General features: G+C 43.6%; 1 protein-coding gene across 2 annotated transcripts in view; it reads left to right on the forward strand.

Annotated features, from left to right (window-relative positions):
• The first annotated feature begins 258 nt into the window (after positions 1 to 258).
• Positions 259 to 19,554, forward strand: part of LOC106607894 (estrogen-related receptor gamma) — a 43,599-nt gene continuing 24,303 nt past the window's right edge. Inside the window, exon 1 of one of the 2 annotated variants that reach the window (XM_014205370.2) lies at positions 259 to 523. Coding sequence is in view for 1 of the 2 variants with exons in the window: in XM_014205369.2 (XP_014060844.1) it covers positions 18,026 to 18,081 (56 nt within the window). In the remaining variant the exon portion in view is untranslated. Of the gene's footprint in view, positions 524 to 17,726; positions 18,082 to 19,554 lie in introns of those variants that run through there. The other variant, XM_014205369.2, reaches the window with a different exon arrangement.

Raw genomic sequence — 19,554 nt, forward strand, 5'->3', positions numbered from 1 at the left:
GGTGATACTCTGAAACAATAAACACTGTTTAGAAGTAATATTCAAGTTTGGTATTGTTTATATGGTTTACACACACCTCAAGCTAAAAAAAAAAATACCAGTTTCCCAAAAACACGCTTCCATAAATTGCATATCTCTATTGACATCTACACTTGCATCAAACACATGCTGACACAGAACCTCACTGAAACGTGATGCCATTGCCTCTCTCTTTCCCTCCCTCTCTCCCCCTCTCTGCAACGCTGCTATAGCAATTTCTGTATCTATGGGAATGCAGGAGAGCTGTGTCCTCTACTTCCTCTCTATCCTCTCCCCCTATCACACACACTCAGGACTCCCCTGTGAGTGGGGTAAGTGAACTCGGTGCTGCCTGGTCCGGAGTAGAGGAGAGAAAGGTCTGTGCTGCTGCTGCATCGCTGAGCCACAGAGAGGAGAGGAAGGAAGAGAGCTGGGTAGAGCTGAGGCATTTGTCCTTGAGACTGACTGACTGCAGCTGGCTGCAGGACTCTGGAGGAACCAGTGAGTAAGTACTGAGCAGGTGCAGGGGCTGGATGGGTTGTTAGGACATGGGGGGTTGTTGTGGGGCATTTAGAGGGTATTTGGATGTGTGTATTTACAGTGGGGTATTTTGACTAAGGCAGTTGGCTAGAGGGCATTTGGGCTCGATATAAATGTGTGTGTGTGTGTGTTACCTTTGTCCAGGTGGTAGAGATCTGTCCTGTACTCCGGTATGCCCACCGTACTCTGTTTTTTTAATCAGCTTTCTGCTCTCCTCTCTCAAAACAGTGTGTCGCTACACACATTTCGTTTTGAGAATAGCTATTAGAACAGTCCTCAATCTTCCGCCTGCATTCTAAGGTCAAGTTTGTCAGTGATATAATTTTTCCAATACATTTTTATAATTTTTCCCATCTCGCAAAGTAAACATTTCTTTACAGAGCTTTACTCCCTCCCTCCCTCCCTCCCTCCCTCCCTCCCTCTCCTCCTCCTCCCTCCTCCCTCCCTCTCTACTCCCTCCCTCCCTCTACTCCCTCCCCCTCTCTAGTGTTGACAGATCGATAGTTATACATCTATAATTGGAAGCCATCAGTTATGGCGGTCCTCCAAAGCCAGTCATTATCGTGTGTAATCTTGCAGAAAATTACATTTGGATTGGTGTTCCTGGCGTAGCTGAGACTCACTGGTCTGTGTTAGCCTGGCTAACTGGCTTCTGCTCAATCTATCCACCTTTATATGAGAGGGGGGAGGTAGGGAGGGGGAGGGAGAGGTAGAGGTCATAGAGATGGAGAGGGACAGGTATGTGAGAGGGAGGAGGGACAGGAGAGGGGAGATAAAAGAGACAGATGGAGAGTTATTAGAGAGCGAGAAGGAGGCAGAGAGAGAACATGGGATAAAGAGAATGAGGGAAAGAAAGTGGAAAAAGGAGAGTGGGTAGCAGCTAGAGAGAGCGGAGGAACAGAAGCGAGGTGGGAGGAAGTATTAGGAAATTGGCTCCTATACACCAGTATTACACCAGCCAGACAGTTAGCTTTACCACTTGTGGAGAGAGACCTTAACTGTGGGGTGATAGGTCAGGTAATCTGACCTTTAGTGTGTGTGCGCGTGCACATACAGTGGTGTAGTGGAGGGTAAACGCAAGTAAACAGAGTTTACCCACTTTTGGCTCAACAGTTTACCTAACTTCTTGTGTACCACTACATCACTGTGTGTGTCTGTCTATGTCTGCCTGCCTGTGTGTGTGAGTTGGAAGAAAGGTTCCTGTTGTCACCAGGTGCCTGAATCTGAGACATCATGCTGAGAGGGTCAGGTGCTGACTAAAAGTATTCCACCTGTGTAAGCACTGCCCTGGCAGCTTCACACCTGAGATGGGCCCTGTGATAGGCTTGGGAAACAAGTGTGTATGCCAGAGAAGAGGATGAGAGAAGGAAGAAAAGCGAGATAAGGTGTGGGGAGCTGTGGGAACCTTGGGAATCTTCTCCCTCCCTCTTTTTTTTCTCTATATCTCTGTTTATTATTTTTGAGTAGAGAGGTGAGCAGAACAAAACAGAGAGAGAGAAAGGGAAGAATCAGGAAGGAGAGAGACAGAAAGGAGTGAGAGAAAGGCAGACAGAGATAAAGAGCGAGAAGTGAACTTGTCAGTCCTAAACTCCTTGCTAAGAGGACATTGTTTCTTTAATCTTCTCCAGTGGTTAAAGTCTGGTTACATAACCACCGGAAAATACAGGTCGGTGACTTACCTGCCAAACACACTGACAGAGGGAAGGAGAGGGAGGAAGAGAGAGAGAGGTGAAAGCTTCAGATCAGTGATTACTCCAATGAAAGGAGCAACAAAGTATTTAAGATGGCTTTTTAGGACTCCACTAGGGGGCAATCAAGCCAAAAATACACTGAACAAAAATATAAACAACACAACATGCAACAATTTCAAAGATTTTACTGAGTTACAGTTCATATAAGGAAATCAGTAAATTAAGCCCAAATCTATGGATTTCACATGACTAGGAATACAGTTATGCATCCTGTTGATCACAGATACCTTTTAAAAATCAGAAAACCAGTCAGTATCTGGTGTGACCCCCATTTACCTCATGCAGCGCGACACATCTCCTTTGCATAGAGTTGATCGGGCTGTTGATTGTGGCATTTGGAATGTTGTCCCACTCCTCTTCAATGGCTGTGCGAAGTTGCTGGATATTGGCGGGAACTGGAACGCGCTGTTGTACACGTCAATCCAGAGCATCCCAAACATGCTCAATGAGTGACATGTCTGGTGAGTATGCAGGCCATGTAAGAACTGGGACCTTTTCAGCTTCCAGGAATTGTGTACAGATCCTTGCGACATGGGGCCGTGCATTATCATGCTGAAACATGAGGTGATGGCGGTGGATGAATGGCATGACAATGGGCCTCAGGATCTCATCATGGTATCTATCAGCATTCAAATTTCCATCGATAAAATGCAATTGTGTTTGTTGTCCGTAGCTTATGCCTGCCCATACCATAACCCCACTGCCACCATGGGACAAACTGCTCGCCCACATGACGCCATACCATTTGGCCGGTTCAGTTGAAACCGGGATTCATCCGTGAAGAGCACACTTCTCCAGCATGCCAGTGGCCATCGACGGTGTGCATTTGCCCACTGAATTTGGTTGCAATGCCGAATTGCAGTCAGGTCAAGACCCTGGTGAGGACAACGAGCACATAGATGAGCTTCCCTGAGACAGTTTCTGACAGTTTGTGCAGAAATTCTTCAGCTGTCCAGGTGGCTGGTCTCAGATGATTCCGCAGGTGAAGAAACCGGATGTGGAGGTCCTGGGCTGGCGTGGTTACACGTGGTCCGCGGTTGTGAGGCGGGTTGGACGTACTGCCAAATTCTCTAAAACGACGTTGGAGGTGGTTTATGGTAGAGAAATTAACATTACATTTTCTGGCAACAGCTCTGGTGGACATTCCTGCAGTCAGCATGCCAATTGCATGCTCCCTCAAAACTTGAGACATCTGTGGCATTGTGTTATGTGACAAAACTGCACATTTTAGTGGCCATTTATTGTCCCCAGCACAAGGTGCACTTGTGTAATGATCATGCTGTTTAATCAGCTTCTAGATATGCCACACCTGTCAGGTGGATGGATTATCTTAGCAAAGGAGAAATGCTCACTAACAGAGATGTAAACAAATTCGTGCACAACATTTGAGAGAAATAAGCTTTTTGTGAGTATGGAACAATTTTGGGATCTTTTATTTTAGCTCATGAAACATTGGACCAACACTTTACATGTTGCGTTTATATTTTTGTTCAGTATATTTAGGGACAGCTGCAATGGGCTGGCTATGCTCCAGCAGCCACCCAACAGTGTTTTTTCCTTCTGTATTCTTAACGAGACCATACATGGTCATGTGAGCAGTGGAAACCGTTTAAAACCATTGAATAGTTGGTTGACCCAGTACACTAAGTGGAGGTTCTATGGTCAGGTTCTACTACAGTTTCCCACACAGTGAAGGATCAGCCACCGGCAACAAGGCTCTGATAGCTGATACATCCTGTTTCCTGATCAATATTCAATGTGTGACTAATCAATATTTTGAGCAATCTGCTCAGCCAGACATTCATCTATCAGTCTATCTATCCAAAGACACATCCATATAGTTTCTCCCTCCAGCTCTCTTCTCCTACTCTTCCTCCCTTCCTCCACACCTCTTCGTTCTCTCCCTCCATCTCAACATCTTTAAACAACTTGTGTCAGATGGTCTGTACAATATATGTGCAGTGAGAATAGTGTTTGCCCACAATGTGTCTCTGTAATTGATGGATTGCACCGAGTTAGACGATAGCTGAGTTGATTATGCTCAGTGCGTCTCGCAGTGATGATGTCAGGAGAGACAGTAGGGGGTTGGGGACACCAGAGAGTGACGCTTTTGGTTTGAAACTCAGTCTGACAGCTGTGCCTATGGAGGGGGAGTGGTATGGGGTGCTTGGTGGCTGGGGTGGGGTCTGGGGGTTGCATCCCCCACACTCACATTTGAGAAAAACAGAAGTAATCCATACCGTGGTCAACACTGACTGCTTTGTTTTGTGTTACAGGTCTGTCCTTTGTGAAAAGATGTAGAATTTCAGTATCCAGTATCACTTGAGATTGTTCAAAGCTTTGGGAATGTAGGCTACCACTGTTGACCACTGAGTAGAGAGCTTATCGAGCATGAGAAAATTTGATCTTTATTTTAAGTTCATCTTCCTCGAAAAAGCCAAGGTATTCAATATGCTTGACATGCATTTTCGTGAAGATCTCTGAAAAATACATGAAACTTAGGGCACCAAATACAAAACAGTAGCCAGGTTTGTTTCATGTTTTCATTCAGAAATTAATTGAAAATACATGCATGGGCAACTTGATATCACTAAGTAAAATGGAACAGTCAGGTATAGTTGTGTAGGTAGGCTATTATCATTAGAGCAAGCGAACAAAGTCATTTCTTGTGATCTTAAACTCAAGTGGCTAGCTAGACGCCACTGTGGCCCTGCTCTTGTGTGTCTAACTATTGTTGTATTCCATCCCAAGACGACTGCTTTGTGCCAGGGAAAATGTCAATCTAGCTCAAACAACGACTCAACTGATAAAATAATTAATCTTAGCTCTCCCCTCCTTATTACAATTGCTTATGGCTTTGTACTTGAAGTAGCCAATGTCTACGACCGAACAAAACAGCACAATAACTTGGCTCAGGGTATAAAGAATTCATTGATAATAACAGCAATTGCTAAGCCGTTGGGGCGATAGCCAAGGAAAACTTCTTCCAATGTAAACATTATTCTTCCTAAATGGTTTATTTAAGATAATTTCCCTGTGAAGATTATTTTCATGTGTTACATTTACGTTTGTGATTAGGTTGCGATTTGGTTATGATTGTATAGGATAGCAGCACTGAATACAAATGCAGAGCCTTTGCCTTTCTGTTATTTTACGATAGCTGTTTATCTCTCCTGCGGAAGACTGGGCCCTTTAATGGTTATAGTGGTGGCCCGGTGTGGCCTGTTTCGTGTGTGTATGTGTGTGCCTGTGCATATGTGCTGTATATTGTTTGCATATGTGTGTGCATATATACAGTATGTGCAAATATGTGTGTGTGTTCGTGAGGTGTTTTTATGCCTCACACGATATGTGTGTGTGTGTGAGTGAGGTGTTTTAGGCCTCGTTCGATGTGTGTGTGAGTGAGGTGTTTTAGGCCTCGTACGATATGTGTGTGTGAGTGAGGTGTTTTATTCCTCATACTGTATGTGTGTGTGAGGTGTTTAATGTTATGCGCGTGCGGCACATTACCCGTGTGATAAGAACCACTCCATGGAGTCTTGTGTCTAGGGCTTATCAAACAGCAGATTAGCAAAGCGATTTTCTCCATGCTACAGTTTGGTTTGGCAGGGGTCGCTTCAAAACATGATAGTGTGTGTTGTGCGTATGAAAGACAGTGACAGAGGGGGTGAGGGTTTGCTTCAGAACACTGAACACTACTTAGATTTGAATCTGAAGTGTCCATTTCCACCGCTTTGATAGCTAAACCACAGACAGACACACGTATTGTGTTGTTCACCCCTGCATCACCTTCCTTTGTGTTAGAAGACCAGCTAATGAAATTAGAAAATATAATTGGGTACAGTTATTCTAATCTAGACGTCAAAAAAGTAAGGAGTATGTGGACATCCCCAGCAATTTTAGTGTTTTTTATTATTGAATATTAAAACATACAATCTACGTGCGGTGAAGCCACTCAACATTTACATTACATTCAGTCATCTAACAGACTCCCATCCAGAGCGACCCACAGATGCAATCAGGGTCAACGCCCTGCCCAAGGGCACGTCGACAGATCTCCCACCAAGTCAAAACGGGGACCCTAACCAGCGACCTATCGTCCACCGGCCCAAGCTCCCAACTGCCAGGCCAACAACCGTCCAAGACCCCCCCCCACAGTTCCCTGAGAGCTGCCCCTCAACCATCAGAGACCATTTACATTTGTATTTGAATTTGTATTTATTATGGATCCCCATATTCTTCCTGGGGTCCAGCAAAATGAAGACAGTTATATACAGTTTAAAATATTACATGACATTACATTTCATAACACTTTTACCCAATACATTTAATGTGTTCCCTCAGGCCTCTACTCCAATATCACATATTTACAATACAACATCCGTGTGTACGTGTGTGTAGACTGCGTGTCTTATTATGTGCTTGCATCAGTTACCTGATGTGGAATAGAGTTCCATGTAGACATGGCTCTATGTAGTACTGTGTGCCTCCCATAGTCTGTTCTTGACTTGGAGATTGTCAAGAGACCTTTGGTGGCATGTCTTGTGCGGTATGCATGCATGTCCGAGCTGTGTGCTAGTAGTCTAAACAGACACCTCGGTGCATTCAGCTTGTCAACACTTCTTACAAAAACAAGTAGTGATGAAGTCAATCTCTCCTCCACTTTGAGCCATGAGAGACTTACATGCATATTATTAATGTTAGCTCTCCGTGAACATTTAAGGGCCAGCCGTGCTGCCCTGTTCTGAGCCAATTCCAAGATTCCAAGATGGCGTAGCAGTTCAGACGTCCTTTACCCTCCTCTTGTCGTGTCCCGTGTATATATATATTTACATATTTTTCTTCGCATATCTTTTTACATTTTTTTCTTCTAAAAACGCAACCTCAAAGCACTCTCCTGCAACCCGCCTCACCAATTTAAAAAAGAAAGTATTATTTACCTCAAATCTGAAATCCACAACAGAAACTAGCCAGAGGTTAGCCATTTTCACTGTCTAACGTTGGAGTTCAGCTAGCCACGGTTAGCGGTCCTCAGATATCCATTAGCTCGAAAAGCTATCGCCAGTCTTTGTACAGCGTGACTCAGACCAGAGCATACCGGACCTTTCTCTCTCCTTTCCCCGGATTTCTACCGCAGGCTCTGGACATTTACACCTGGATCTTGCAGCTAACTAGCTGCTACCTGAGTGACTATTGGCAACGTCGGTCCCGGAATTAACACACATTATTCCGGAGCTAGCCAGCTGAAGAGATCCGTCAGCCACTCCTGGGCTATTCCTGAGCTAGCCAGCTGAAGTGTCTCCTGGGCTACAATCACCTACCCGGACCCGTTTTACTGCCGATGCGGAGCCCCATCGGACCTTCACGACTGGACCACCGATGTTATCTGCCCGAGGGAGTTATCCAACTGGCCCCTCCGTCGCGACGTAACCTGATCGCCCATCTGATCGCCCGCTAATCGTTAGCTGTCTTATCGGCTGCGATCTGAATAGGTCTATCGGACACTTTTCTTGGGCCACTATAACTAACTATTTTGCCAACTTGGACTAGTCCCCCCTTCCACACGGAACCCCACTAATCCACAGACGGAAACGCACGAGGTGGCTAAAAACAGACCTCCCTCCATCTTCCACCAGCTTGCTACCTATGGCCCGGCTAGCTGTCTGAATCTCACTGGACCCTTTGATCACTCGGCTAAGCATGCCTCTCCTTAATGTCAATATGCCTTGTCCATTGCTGTTCTGGTTAGTGTTTATTGGCTTATTTCACTGTAGAGCTTCTAGCCCTGCTCATTATACCTTATCCAACCTCTCAGTTCCTCCACCCACACATGCTATGACATCTTTTGGTTTCAATGATGTTTCTAGAGACAATATCTCTCTCATCATCACTAAATGCCTAGGTTTACCTCCTCTGTATTCACATCCCACCATACCTTTGTCTGTACATTATACCTTGAAGCTATTTTATCGCCCCCAGAAACCTGCTCCTTTTTCTCTCTATTCTGGACGTCACAGACGACCAATTCTTATAGCTTTTAGCCGTACCCTCATACTCATTCTTCTCTGCTCCTCTGGGGATATAGAGGTGAATCCAGGCCCTGCAGTGCCTGGCTCCACTCCTACTCCCCAGGCGCTCTCTTTTGATGACTTCTGTAACCGTAATAGCCTTGGTTTCATGCATGTTAACATTAGAAGCCTCCTCCCTAAGTTTGTTTTATTCACTGCTTTAGCACACTCTGCCAACCTGGATGTCCTAGCTGTGTCTGAATCTTGGCTTAGGAAGTCCACCAAAACTCTGAAATCTTCATCCCTAACTACAACGTTTTCAGACAAGATAGAACAACCAAAGGGGGCGGTGTTGAAATCTACTGCCGAGATAGCCTGCAGAGTTCTGTCCTGCTATCCAGGTCTGTACCCAAACAATTTTAACTTCTACTTTTAAAAATCCACCTCTCTAAAAACAAGTCTCTCACCGTTGCCCCCTGCTATAGACCCCGGCCCCTAGCTGTGCTCTGGACACCATATGTGAACTGATTGCCCCCCATCTATCTTCAGAGCTCGTGCTACTAGGTGACCTAAACTGGGACATGCTTAACACCCCAGCCATCCTACAATCCAAGCTTGATGCCCTCAATCTCACACAAATTATTAATGAACCCACCAGGTACAACCCCAAAGCCGCAAACACTGGCACCCTCATAGATATCATCCTAACCAACGTGCCCTCTAAATACACCTCTGCTGTTTTCAACCAAGATCTCAGCGATCACTGCCTCATTGCCTGCACCCGTAATGGGTCAGCGGTCAAACGACCTCCACTCATCACTGTCAAACGCTCCCTGAAACATTTCAACGAGCAAGCCTTTCTAATCGACCTGGCCCTGGTATCCTGGAAGGATATTGACCTCATCCCGTCAGTAGAGGATGCCTGGTTATTTTTTTTAAATGCCTTCCTCACCATCTTAAATAAGCATGCCCCTTTCAAGAAATTTAGAACCAGGAACAGATATAGATATAGAACCCTTGGTTCTCCCCAGACCTGACTGCCCTTAACCAACACAAAAATGTCCTGTGGCGTTCTGCATTAGCATCGAACTGCCCCCGCGATATGCAACTTTTCAGGGAAGTTAGAAACCAATACACACAGGCAGTTAGAAACGCCAAGGCTAGCTTTTTCAAACAGAAATTTGCTTCCTGCAACTCAAACTCTAAAAGGTTCTGGGACATTGTAAAGTCCATGGAGAATAAGAACACCTCCTCCCAACTGCCCACTGCACTGAGGATAGGAAACTCTGTCACCACCGATAAGCCCACTATAATTGAGAATTTCAATAAGCATTTTTCTACGGCTGGCCATGCTTTCCACCTAACTACCCCTACTGCATTCAACAGCACTGCACCCCCCACAGCTACTCGCCCAAACCTCCCCCATTTCTCCTTCTCCCAAATCCATTCAGCTGATGTTCTGAAAGAGCTGCAAAATCTGGACCCCTACAAATCAGCTGGGCTTGACAATCTGGACCCTTTCTTTCTAAAATTATCTGCCGAAATTATTGCAACCCCTATTACTAGCCTGTTCAACCTCTCTTTCGTGTCGTCTGAGATTCCCATAGATTGAAAAGCAGCTCCTGTCATCCCCCTCTTCAAAGGAGGTGACACTCTTGACCCAAATTGCTATAGACCTATATCCATCCTTCCCTGCCTTTCTAAAGTCTTCGAAAGCCAAGTCAACAAACAGATTACCGACCATTTCGAATCCCACCGTACCCTCTCCGCTATGCAATCTGGTTTCAGAGCTGGTCATGGGTGCACCTCAGCCACGCTCAAGGTCCTAAACGTCATCGTAACCGCCATCGATAAGAAACAATACTGTGCTGCCGTATTCATTGACCTGGCCAAAGCTTTTGACTCTGTTAATCACCACATCCTCATCGGCAGACTCAGTAGCCTTGGTTTCTCAAACGATTGTGTCGCCTGGTTCACCAACTACTTCTCTGATAGAGTTCAGTGTGTCAAAACGGAGGGCCTGCTGTCTGGACCTCTGGCAGTCTCTATGGGGGTACCACAGGGTTCAATTCTTGGGCCAACTCTTTTCTCTGTATACATCAATGATGTCGCTCTTGCTGCTGGTGAATCGCTGATCCACCTCTACGCAGACAACACCATTCTGTATACTTCTGGCCCTTCTTTGGACACTGTGTTAACAACCCTCCAGACGAGCTTCAATGCCATACAACTCTCCTTCCATGGTCTCCAACTGCTCCTAAATACAAGTAAAACTAAATGCATGCTCTTCAACCGATCGCTGCCTGCACCTGCCCGCCTGTCCAGCATCACTTCTCTGGACGGTTCTGACTTAGAATTTGTGGACAACTACAAATACCTAGGTGTCTGGTTAGACTGTAAACTCTCCTTCCAGACTCACATCAATCATCTCCAATCCAAAGTTAAGTCTAGAATTGGCTTCCTATTTCGCAACAAACCATCCTTCACTCATGCTGCCAAACTTACCCTCGTAAAACTGACCATCCTACCAATCCTCGACTTCGGCGATGTCATTTACAAAATAGCCTCCAATACCCTACTCAACAAGCTGGATGCAGTCTATCACAGTGCCATCCGTTTTGTCACCAAAGCCCCATATACTACCCACCACTGCGACCTGTACGCTCTCGTTGGCTGGCCTTCGCTTCATAATCGTCGCCAAACACATTGGCTCCAGGTCATCTACAAGACCCTGCTAGGTAAAGTCCCACCTTATCTCCGCTCACTGGTCACCATAGCAGCACCCACCTGTAGCACGCGCTCCAGCAGGTATATCTCTCTGGTCACCCCTAAAGCCAACTCCTCCTTTGGTCGTCTCTCCTTCCAGTTCTCTGCTGCCAATGACTGGAACGAACTACAAAAATCTCTGAAACTGGAAACACTTATCTCCCTCACTAGCTTTAAGCACCAGCTATCAGAACAGCTCCCAGATCACTGCACCTGCACATAGCCCATCTATAATTTAGCCCAAACTACTACCTCTTCCCCTACTTTATTTATTTATTTAATTTATTTTGCTCCTTTGCACCATATTATTTATATTTTAACTTTGAACTTTCTTCAAATAACAAATCTACCATTCCAGTGTTTTACTTGCTATACTTTATTTACTCTGCCACCATGGCCTTTTTTGCCTTTACCTCCCTTCTCACATCATTTGCTCACATTGTATATAGTCTTATTTTTTCTACTGTATCATTGATTGTATGTTGTTTTACTCCATGTGTAACTCTGTGTTGTTGTATGTTGTCGAACTGCTTTGCTTTATCTTGGCCAGGTCGCAATTGTAAATGAGAACTTGTTCTCAACTTGCCTACCTGGTTAAATAAAGGTGAAATAAAAAAATAAATAACAAAATTGTAATTTTCTGAGGTCCCTCTTTGTGGCAAGTGACCACACTGCTGTCCAGGAGCGACAAAACTAGAGCCTGTAGGACCTGCCTTGTTGATAGTGTTGTTAAAAAGGCATAGCATCACTTTATTATGGACAGACTTCTCCCCAGCTTAGCTACTGTTGCATCAACATGTTTTGACCATGACAGTTTGCAACCCAGGGTTACTCCAAGCAGTTTAGTCACCTCAACTTGCTCAATTTTCACATTTTTTATTATAAGATTCAGTTGAGGTTTAGGGTTTAGTGAATGATTTGTCCCAAATACAATGCTCTTAGTTTTTTTAATATTTAGGACTAATTTATTCCTTGCCACCCTTTCTGAAACTAACTGCAGCTCTTTAAGTTAAGTTTTGCAGTGATTTCACTCGCTGTAGTAGCTGACGTGTATATTGTTGAGTCATCCGCATACATAGCCACACTGACTTTTTAGCCAGTGGCATGTCATTAGTAAAGATTGAAAAAAGTAAGGGGCCTAGACAGCTGCCCTGGGGAATTCCTGATTCTACCTGGATTATGTTGGAGAGGCGTCCATTAAAGAACACCCTCTGTGTTCTGTTAGACAGATAACTCTTTATCCACAGTATAGCAGGGGGTGTAAAACCATAACGCATATGTCTTGCCATCAGCAGACTATGATCGATAATGTCAAAAGCCGCATTGAAGTCAAACAAAACAGCTCCCAAAATCTTTTTATCATCCATTTCTCTCAGTCAATCATCAGTCATTTGTGTAAGTGCTGTGCTTGTTGAATGTCCTCCCCTACAAGCGTGCTGAAAGTTTTGTCAATTTGTTTACAGTAAAATAGCATTGTATCTGGTCAAACACAATTTGAGCCAGTAAAGGGGGCTTTACTATTCTTTAGTAGCGTAATTACTTTTGCTTCCCTCCAGGTGTGTGTGTGTGTGTGTGTGTGTGTGTGTGTGTGTGTGTGTGTGTCCGTGTGTGTGCACGTGTGTGTGCACGTGTGTGCACGTGTGTGTTTTGAATGCGAGTTTGTATATATGCATGTGTACACTCGTACAAGCACCTATCATCAGCCTCAGGCAAACAGGCATGGGATGAAACAACCTCCTCAGTGTTCCTTTACTCCCACATTGATCACCATGTATGACAAAATAAGAGGGAACATCACTAGTGGGTAATGTTTTATTACTTTTTCTCTTTCCTTTCTTTCTCTCTTACCTTCTCTCTCTTTCTGTGTTTCTGGCTGTGTGTCTGTCTGTGCACGTGCACATGCTTGTTTGTATTTTTGTTTTTGTTTACCTCTATTTACTCTTACCTCTTGGCTTGCCTAATACATGAATCCAGTTGAGTGGCTTTGTGGGGTGAGTTCTTACCTCTTGGCTTGCCTGATACATGAATCCAGTTGAGTGGCTTTGTGGGGTGAGCCACCGACTGATCGCAGGCAGAATCCGTTAAGTGGATCACCATCCAGTGATCAGAGATTACTGTATGTAAGACTCAGCCTGGAACTGTTGCTGTGGGCTGAGGATGGTACTGAGTTCTAAAGTAAGAAAAGGAAGTTGCATGCCTTGTAGAGAAGACACTAGTGGAGTATCTTTGAAGTATGGTGTAAGCATGCAGGCATAGAAATGTGTTGATGAGGGTCTTATATTTCATATCAAGTTAATGTGCTCCAATTCTAACACCCCCTTTACATAGTAGTCTCTCAGATTTTATGTATTGTTGCTCCTCTTTGAGAAACTTTCCTTGGTCATAACTATACAGTTGAAAACAAGTGACTCTGAAGTAAATGTGTTACCTGCTCGTGTGCCAGGCGTGGCAAGTTGCCCAGAGTCACTGTGTGTGTGCGTGCGTGCGTCAGTCAGGGAGAGGTCAGAGCGTCACATTAGGGACATGTTACTGACAGATGATCAGATCCAGGTTAACTGCCAGGGTATCTTTGAGTTAAATAACTAGAGAGGCTTGCATCACTGAGTTACTAAACTTACGTTAGTCAGGGCTTTAAATTAAGGAAGTCGACGAGTGCGTGTATGTGTATGCGTGTTTATGTAATAATAATTTGGGGGGGGGGTTAGGGGAGTGCTGTAGCACCTGTTGTACAATAGGACACGGACACTTAGTGACACACACATGCATGCACACACACACTCCACACAAAATATACACACAACCTAGAGGTATGTATGTCCTTTAGGATCATGTATCATCAGAGTAGGACAAAAGCCTTCAGAACCCACTGCCCTCTTACCACAAACACACACGCACACACATATACACACATATACAGTTGAAGTCGGAAGTTTACATACACCTTAGCCAAATACATTTATACTCAGTTTTTCACAATTCCTGACATTTAATCCAAGTAAAAATTCCCTGTCTTAGGCCAGTTAGGATCACCACTTTATTTTAAGAATGTGAAATATCAGAATAATAGTAGAGAGAATGATTTATTTCAGCTTTTATTTCTTTCATCACATTCCCAGTGGGTCAGAAGTTTACATACACTCAATTAGTATTTGGTAGCATTGCCTTTAAATTGTTTAACTTGGGTCAAAGGTTTCGGGTAGCCTTCCACAAGCTTCCCACAATAAGTTGGGTGAATTTTGGTCCATTCCTCCTAACACAGCTGGTGTAATTGAGTCAGGTTTGTAGGCCTCCTTGTTCACACACGCTTTTTCAGTTCTGCCCACAAATCTTCTATAGGATTGAAGTCAGGGCTTTGTGATGGCCATTCCAATACCTTGACTTTGTTGTCCTTAAGCCATTTTGCCACAACTTTGGAAGTATGCTTGGGGTCATTGTCCATTTGGAAGACCCATTTGCGACCAAGCTTTAACTTCTTGACTGATGTCTTGAGATGTTGCTTCAATATTTCCACATAATTTTCCTGCCTCATGATGCCATCTATTTTGTGAACTGCAGCAAAGCACCCCCACAACATGATGCTGCCACCCCCGTGCTTCACGGTTGGGATGGTGTTCTTCGGCTTGTAAGCATCCCCATTTTTCCTCCAAACATAACGATGGTCATTATGGCCAAACAGTTATATTTTTGTTTCATCAGACCAGAGGACATTTCTCCAAAAAGTACGATCTTTGTCCCCATGTGCAGTTGCAAACCGTAGTCTGGCTTTTTTATGGCGGTTTTGGAGCAGTGGCTTCTTCCTTGTTGAGCGGCCTTTCAGGTTGTCGATATAGGACTTGTTTTACTGTGGATATAGATAATTTTGTACCCGTTTCCTCCAGCATCTTCACAAGGTCCTTTGCTGTTGTTCAGGGATTGATTTGCACTTTTTGCGCCAAAGTACGTTCATCTCTAGGAGACAGAACGTGTGTCCTTCCTGAGTCTGCTGCGTGGTCCCATGGTGTTTATACTTGCGTACTATTGTTTGTACAGATGAACGTGGTACCTTCAGGCGTTTGGAAATTGCTCCCAAGGATGAACCAGACTTGTGGAGGTCTTTTTGTGGAGATTTTTTTCTGAGGTCTTGGCTGATTTCTTTTCATTTCCCCATGATGTCAAGCAAAGAGACACTGAGTTTGAAGGTAGACCTTGAAATACATCCACAATTGACTCAAATGATGTCAATTAGCCTATCAGAAGCTTCTAAAGCCATGGCATAATTTTCTGGGATTTTCCAAGCTGTTTAAAGGCACAGTCAACTTAGTGTATGTAAACTTCTGACCCACTGGAATTGTGCTACAGTGAATTATAAGTGAAATAATCTGTAAAGTCTGTAAACAATTGTTGGAAAAATGACTTGTGTCATGCACAAAGTAGATGTCCTAACCGACTTGCCAAAACTATAGTTTGTTAACAAGAAATTTGTGGAGTGGTTGAAAAATGGATTTTAATGACTCCAACCTAAGTGTGTGTAAACTTCCGACTTCAACTGTAAATACACCCACACAGCAACTATATTCAAATGCAACAACTACTTTAAATTGTCAGCCTCCCTAGCTGCAATTTATTAGGGGAGAATGTTTTTATTAGGACAACGAGAGCTATTCTTACTAGAAAAGTCAGATTTCGATGAATATGCTCTGATTTAGAAAGGTGACTGCTTTCACTGTTAACCTATGCCCCTTGCCAGTGCCATTTCTAGCGTTTTGGGGGCCCTAAGCAAGATTTGGTTGGCGGCCCCAGCATCACCCAACTCGCGGTCAAAACATTTTAGTGGCGTCCCTCTTGGCGGAGGAAAGTAAAGAATGTGCAGCTTGTCCTTCAATTCTACACATTTTTCCATGGGGTTAGGGTGACCAAATGTCTCGGATTGTGTTGGACAGTCCTGCATTTTGGCGTTTTGTTCTGCAACCAAACAATCATGTCCTGGATTTTATCATTAAGTTGAAACACCACTAATTTTGAGAAAAAAAAGGTTGATTTGTCCCGTATTTCAGTCAGACATTCCAACCTGTCTCTTGCAGTCACGTTGTGCTTCTGAAAATCTATACATCATAAGGATGTTGTACTGGTGATGTTAAACACTTCTCAAATCCTTGTTGTGATCTGATATTTTGATATTTCGGACTAAATTCCAGCTCAACTTGGAGAGGACAGTTTGGTGTAACTACTTCCAAAAAGCTGCTTCTGATGAAGAGCTACAAAAGTAAGTAAATAGTCATATTAGACTGAAAAGATATAAGGTGATATTGTCACTTGTGAGGCGCTCCATGTTCATTAGTGGCTCATTCAACTTATTCGCTGCAACTTCACTCAATCCTGTTTAATACTGGATTGTTTGACATTCCCTGAGACCAAGCAGAAAATGTTTCCTTTGCCAAATATTCCAAGATTTTCATAAAACAGCCACACATGTGGTCTTTCGTTTCATGGGTCACTACATTTTCCATGACGCAGAAGAGTAGGCTTTAAGTTGCTTCAATTAGCTTGTTTGGTGAAGTGGGAGCAGGGATGCTGTGCTGCCAGAGCACACCAGAGCATCAGTCCACCATTTCTCGCTCCCCACAATGGTGCTCTTTTAGTAAAGTTAGATCAAAGCTGAATCAATGTCTTGGAAGATCACATGATTAATTGATATTCTACATAACAGAACTAAATATAATAGCATAGTATAATGTTACTGTTATACCAAAAACACTTAGCCATTTCTTATGAGATTTTAGCATGGTTAGTTGAATGGTCCAAAAATAATGATCATGCGGCCAAAACTCAACAGCGCGCGCCACTAGCCAGAATTTGCTTGGATTGAAACAAAATACAGGGAGGCTAATAGTTTGAACACCATCTGCTCTAATTTACTAACAAAAAAGTAATTTAAGAAATTCTAAATGCATATTCCCATGAAACTGATTGAGATCAAATGATTGGCATGTGATGCTGGCAACATTTTGCACTGTCCCGCGAAATCATCCTGTTGTCCGACATTTGGGTATTTTAATGTCACCCTACATGGGGTGTAGATAAAATGTTGCAGTTTTAAAGATAATTCCTGCAATTATACAAATTTTGCCATGACTTATGCCATATTGATATGATATCTGAGTGCGAGTGACTAACAAAATAGTTGGATAGACTAACTTACCTAGCAATCTATATAATGTTAGCTGACATGGGCTAATTAAGTGACTTTCAGTGACTGACATAACAAGAGGAAAACTGCTGATGCAGAACCAAATTCCAAAATTGCACGTTGAGTATTCTACTGTCCTAGATAGTTGAGACCCCGGCTGACTTCCCACTCATAATTATAAAAGTATAAGCTTATGTCGCTTATGTCTAGAAACGGCACTGCCCCTTACCCCACAACCACATTCTTTCTTGTTCATTCATCCTTCTCTTATACTATCACTCTCTCCCTCTACTTTTTTTTCATCTCACTACTGCCACCTGTCCTGTCTCTATGTACCCACAGTTATTGGCCGTCTCTCTCTCATTGGAGTAGACGGTGGCCAGTCAAATGCTGGCATTGTGGTCCAGAGGGAGGGGCATGTAAAATGATTCCTGGATATTCATGAGGACCAGCTGTAGCTTTGAGTGCTCTATCATAGACTGAGCCACAACAGTTAAGACCTCACTGGCTGGAGTCTCAACACTGCTGCTAGAGCAAGAGCATGAGAGAGACACACAGATAGAGACCGAGACACACAGAAACAAAGACAGACACTCAGAGAGTGACAGGGAGAGCTAGAGAGAGGGAGACACTGTTGCTCCAGTGAAAGTGTGTCAGAGAGGAAAACAGAGACTGAAAAAGAAAAGGAGACAGAGACACTAAAGAAAGAGAGAAAGCTCAAAGGGATCTTTGCTAGTGTGCAGGTTTTCTCCTCAGAGTATGGTGGCAAAGAGCACATGGATTTAGTAGAGCTGTACCTCCCTGAGTGTTTCACCTATCACTCTGACACTGAGTAAGTACATGCACTATTCTGATCCATCTTCTGTATGTATATAAACTGTCTGTAGAGTGTAAAGAAAGTGTAATGGCACAGTAATGTTATCTAGGCAATGGTAAACATTGAACTATGTACATGTGCAGTGCACTACTATTTGCAGTCTCGTTCTCAAACTAAGATCATAGTTTTGGAGTTTTTATTTGCTATTTGGTGTGATGGCGGCTTCTATGTCAGCATAAGCACCTCTGTTTTACACAGAGGTAGTGGGAGCAAGTGTACCTCTTGGAGTTTTACTGAAAAAGAGAGTGTCTGAATGAGAGGATGAGGACTTTGACTGATGAGACCCACACCTGCATTGTGTATGCAGAGCTAAGGGAGTAGGTCTGAAAGTGAGGGAGGGGAGGTAGAGAGAGTGAAAATGTGAGGGAATGAAAGGTAGAGTTGGGAGAGTGAGAGAGAAAAACAATACTTTAGAGAGAGGTGAGCTTCTGTAGGTCACTGGTGTTATTAGCTCTTTGTTGGTGTTATTAGCTATTTGTTGGTGTTTTTAGCTATTTGTTGCACCACTGCAAAGCAAACCCTGTCTTGAACACAACGTCAAAATGTAAATTTGCTCCTAAAAATACATGAGATGGCCATTAACTAGTAATGCTGCATAGTTCTAGATTGGTCTGGAACTCACCTTTCTGGTCAAAATAGATATTAATTGCTGAGGTGTACTCACTTTTGAGGACACAAATTGAACCATATTGGCACCATTTCATGTAACTGACAACATACTTTTCAGCCAAGCGTCCTCTGAGTGATGCAGAGACACCATTCGAAAGTGTTGCAGTGTCGTTACAACTTCACCTGTGACCAAGAGAAAGTGGTCGTGTTTCAATTCTCCAAAATTATTTCAAAATTTTTTTCATGATGTGAGCTTTAAATCCGGCTGAGAATATCACAGTGAGATGAATCCACTGCTGGATTCGCTAGACTGTCCCGTTTAATAGGCCATCTCCCAAGCTGGGCTACATCGCTCAGAAACAGAGGAAATTAATACTTTGTCTGGATAGGCCAGAAAATGTGATATGTTACTACCTATGCAAATGTGGGGTGTGAAACCTGACATAGAGTGGAAGCAGAAAAACAGACAGATGAGGCTTTCTGGCACTATAAGGCACTGGACCCTGCGACATTCACAGAGATCTCTGTACACCAAAATATCAGTCGGAACTGCTTCAGAACCTCTCAAAGTAAATAGGGGACTTAACATCTAAGAGGTTTTAACCCTGTGGTAATATTAGACAACAGCTCAGATAAGACCCTAACCAGAGGATAGCAGGAGATGAGACAGAGCGGGAGAGTGACTGACCGATAGAGAGGGGGGAGTAGAGGATGTGGAGACAGAGCATGTTTTTGTGTAACTGTATGTTGCTGTTAGTGTAATTACAGTGTTAATATACAGTTATAAGAAAAGTCTTACCATGTTTGGTAGCAAAAATA

The sequence above is a fragment of the Salmo salar genome, chromosome ssa06 (genome assembly GCF_905237065.1).
Source record: "Salmo salar chromosome ssa06, Ssal_v3.1, whole genome shotgun sequence".
NCBI lineage: Eukaryota > Metazoa > Chordata > Actinopteri > Salmoniformes > Salmonidae > Salmo > Salmo salar.